Consider the following 4,115-nt stretch of genomic DNA (forward strand, 5'->3'; position numbering starts at 1 on the left):
ACCACCATTAGAATCATCTGATGTATCTCTCATCATTGCTTGACAAAATATCATAACAATTAATAGACTGGGCTGCAAAATTAATCAACTTCTGGTTCCTGGTTATTTATAGATTTGCTTTGGTACCTTTTTGTTTCTGTGATTTCCTTACTGTAAAAAGGGATAATAGAAATGTCAATTTCTTTGTGCTGATTATAGCATTTGTTGATCAGTACAGTAAATTTTATTATAGCTTATATGTAATTAAAGGGAAAGCTTATGCATTCTATTAAATGGCTAATGCTAGGTAAACAAGCTTTAAATTTGATAAACTTTCAAGTGTGTAAGACATGTTCCTGTCTTAGATTTTCTCTTTTTTTTCAACTCTTTCTAAAGTTGTGCTGTGGGATAAAGCACTAGGCTGAAAAATCAGTTTGAACTACAAGGTCTGTGGTTCAAACTTAACAACTGCTCCTTGGAACTCCTATAAAGGGTTGCTCTGAGTCAACACTGACTCAATGACACTTCATAACAAAAACTGCTAATCAGTTATAATAACAATGAGTTATAATATTCATTGTTAAAAAATTTTATTCCATAAATATTTCTTTCTGAGATCATTGTGAATGTTCTTTTGACATTTTCCTTAGTTGAATCATTTTAGGATCTATAAATACTTACTTATTAACTGAAAAAGTTTTTTTACTGCACAATTTTATAATGGCAATTTTCATCTGGGCATTTCTTAAAGTATAGATTAATGGATTTAACATGGGAGTTATGGTGGTGTAGAATACAGCAACTGCTTTGTCAATAGATAAAGTGGCCACAGGTCTCAGGTATATAAATATGCAGGGTACAAAATATAATATAACCACTGTGATGTGGGAAATACAAGTTGAGAGGGCTTTGCGTCTCCCCTCTAAACTGTGGGTCTTCAGGGAGTACAGGATGACCACATAGGAGACCATCAACATGAGAAAGTTTAATAGGCAGATAAACCCACTGTTGGCTGCAACAAAGAGCCCAAGAATGTGAGTATCAGTGCAGGCAAGGCTGAGCAAAGGGTTCAGATCACACATAAAGTGATCTATGATGTTAGGGCCACAGAAAGGTAACTGAAACACAAAAATGATTTGTATGGTTGCATGAAGAAAGCCTCCCAGAAAACAGACTCCCATTAGCAGACCGCACACTCTGCGGTTCATGATGGTTGTGTAGTGCAAGGGCTTGCAGATGGCCACATATCGGTCATAAGCCATCACTGTAAGAAGGATGACCTCAACACCGCCAAAGAAATGTTCCCCAAAGATTTGAGTCATGCATCCAATGAATAGGATGGTCTTCCTTTCACTGATGGAATCAATAATCATTTTAGGGATAGTGACAGAGGAATAGCAAGTATCAAGAAAGGAGAGATAAGCCAGGAAAAAGTACATGGGGGACCCCACCAATGGGCTGGCAATAATGGTGACCACAATGAGCACATTTCCCACCACAGTGATGATATAGATGATAAAAAACACAGCAAATATTATTTTTTGCATCTTTGGATCATGCGTAAGTCCCAGAAGAATAAACTCAGTCACGTTGTTCCTATTCTTCATATATTTCATGTGATCAACAATTGAGTTCCCTGAAAAGAAAGAAATTTTATTATTATAACCTTGAATTTCTTAAGGGTTTTCTTTCTAAAAATGATGTGACTTGATTCTATTGATTTGTACATTTTATGTTGTTGTTTTTTTTTTTTTGAGATATAAAGATTCTGTGGCTTTTTAAATTTTATTTTAGTAAAACTATATATAAGGAGCTCTTGTAGCGTAGTGGTTATGAATTGGGCTGCGAGCCGCAAGTTCAGCAGTTCGAAACTACCAGTGGTTCCACGGGAGGAAGATGAGGCGTTCTGCTCCGGTAAAGATTTACAGCCTCGGAAACCCTGTGTAGGGTCGCTATGAGTCGGAACCGACTCCACGGCACTTAACAACAACAACAACAACAACATATATGTTATTGCTTTTGTTGTTGTTGTTAAGTGTTGTCGAGCTGGTTACAACTCATAGCGAGCCTGTATAGTATTTTCAAAGACTAAACGGAATGATTTCAAGCCCACTCCTCAAAAATCCTATGCAGGTTCTCAGTGAGTTGATCCTGACTCAGCAGCACTAAAAAGCAGTGACATATGTGCCAAAGATTTTCCATTTCAACAGTCTTCACGTGTATAATTAGTTATGCCATCTCCCTTATGCATTTTTTCTGGTAGTGTAGTGGTTACAAGTCAGGCTGCTAACCTCAAGGTTAGTAGTTGGAAACTACCAGCAGTTCCATGGGAGAAAGATGAGACTTTCTGCTCCCATAATGATTTATACCCTCGGAACCCTATATGGGGTTGCTATGAGTTGGAACCAACTTCACAGGATACCATTCCATCACCCTTAACTGAAGCCCAGTGTTCCCCAAGCACTGAGACCTTTCTTTCTCTCTCTGACAACTCCTGGTAATCACTTGTAAACTTTGGTCTCTATACAACTTGCTGATTCTAGATATTTAATGTAAGTGAGATCAGTGTTTATCATTTTGTGACTGACTTATTTTACTTATTATGTTTTCAAGGTTCATCATTGTTAGAGCGTGTATCAGGACTTGGATTGTCATTATGGCTGAGCAATACGCCATTTTATGGATGCCCCACATTTTATGTGTTCATTCATCTATTAATGGACACTTGTCCTCCACTTTTTCCTAATTTGAATGCTACTGTAATGAACTTGGGTGTACAACAATTTGTTTGCTTTGCTAGTTAGTTTTCATTTGGATCCATACTTAGAAGTGATGTTCTGAATTCCTGAAATGGCTTCCTTTGTGAAGATTGTGTTAAGGATGGAGATATGAGGGACTTCTGTGAATACACTGGACAGGACATCAGTCATGTAGACTTTGAAGTAGTGACAGATAAGCCATGGATGTAAAGTGAAGAAACTTTTCTTCTATTGTTTATGAAATAGAAATCCATGCAAGGATTTTGAGAATGAGTGGAAGGAAGCAAATTAATTTGAGTAAGGAAGAGTCTTGAGATATTACTCTAGTAAAAAAAAAATGTATTATACCTTGAATGAGGTTCATAGTGACGGTGGAAGCCATATACAGAAACAGCCGTTAGCAGACAATTTATTGGCATTGATAAATGCTGTGGAGACAGTTCTGACTCATAAGGAACCTATAAAGAGATTTTGAGGAGCAGATGGTGGGCTTGAACTGCTGACCTTGCAGTTAGCAGCTCAGTGCTTATCCTACATCACCACACCAGAACTCCAAGACTTTTAATATTAGTTGACATTTATAGTAGGGCATTGGTGATGCAGATATAAAAAGGACACAGGAGTCTACATAAAAGAACTCTAAGTTCTTATTGTCTAAACCCAATTCACTTCATAATAGCTGAAAAGATATGGATGTTATGACTTCTGTCCTAGTGTGGCACTGTGGTATAAAGCACTCTACCTAAATGTGGTTCTGAATCACAAGGTCAGTGTTTCAAACTTACTAGCATTCACATATGAATGAAGGTGTTGGGGAAGAATATTGTTAGTACCATGTATTGCTAGAAGAACAATCAAATCTGTGTTAGAAGCAAATCCCCTGGAGAGTGACATAATTCTTGATAAAGTGAGAATTAGCAAAAAGAGGAAGACCCTCAAAGAGACTGATGAACACAGTGGCTGCAAATATGAGCTTAAACATAAAAAGAAAAATAGCGTGAGGTTAACACAGGACCAGGCATTGCTTTTTGTTTTGTTGTACATAGGGTCAATAGTAGTCAGGATCAAGTGAACAACAGCTAACAACAACAACCACAACAACAATTAGGGGTGGCTCTCAGGGAGTAAAATGAGGCATTCTGCTCTGTTGAAGGTATATAGCCTCAGAAACTCTACACAGACTTGCTATGGGTTGGTATTGCCTTGATGGCACAGCCACCATATGTGGGGTATAGTAACAAGAGATTTGTACTTACAATTCCACTTCATTTTTATAAGAACATATTTATTTGGCTGGTATTTTGACCCATTTTGCAGATAAGAAGATAATCTAAGAGACATGTATTAGCTATAATAGCAATGATGATAGTAACTAGA

The 4,115-nt window shown here is 37.3% G+C and overlaps 1 protein-coding gene across 1 annotated transcript; it reads right to left on the reverse strand.

The window, feature by feature from the left end:
• Window positions 1-656: 656 nt before the first annotated feature.
• Window positions 657-1,586, reverse strand: LOC102838970 (olfactory receptor 4C46-like). Its single transcript, XM_006865147.1, has one exon. It carries the CDS (start codon window positions 1,584-1,586, stop codon window positions 657-659), a length of 930 nt encoding a protein of 309 aa, XP_006865209.1.
• Between the last annotated feature and the right edge of the window lie 2,529 nt (window positions 1,587-4,115).

Source organism: Chrysochloris asiatica, unplaced genomic scaffold, assembly GCF_000296735.1.
Source record: "Chrysochloris asiatica unplaced genomic scaffold, ChrAsi1.0 scaffold00075, whole genome shotgun sequence".
NCBI classification, from domain to species: domain Eukaryota; kingdom Metazoa; phylum Chordata; class Mammalia; order Afrosoricida; family Chrysochloridae; genus Chrysochloris; species Chrysochloris asiatica.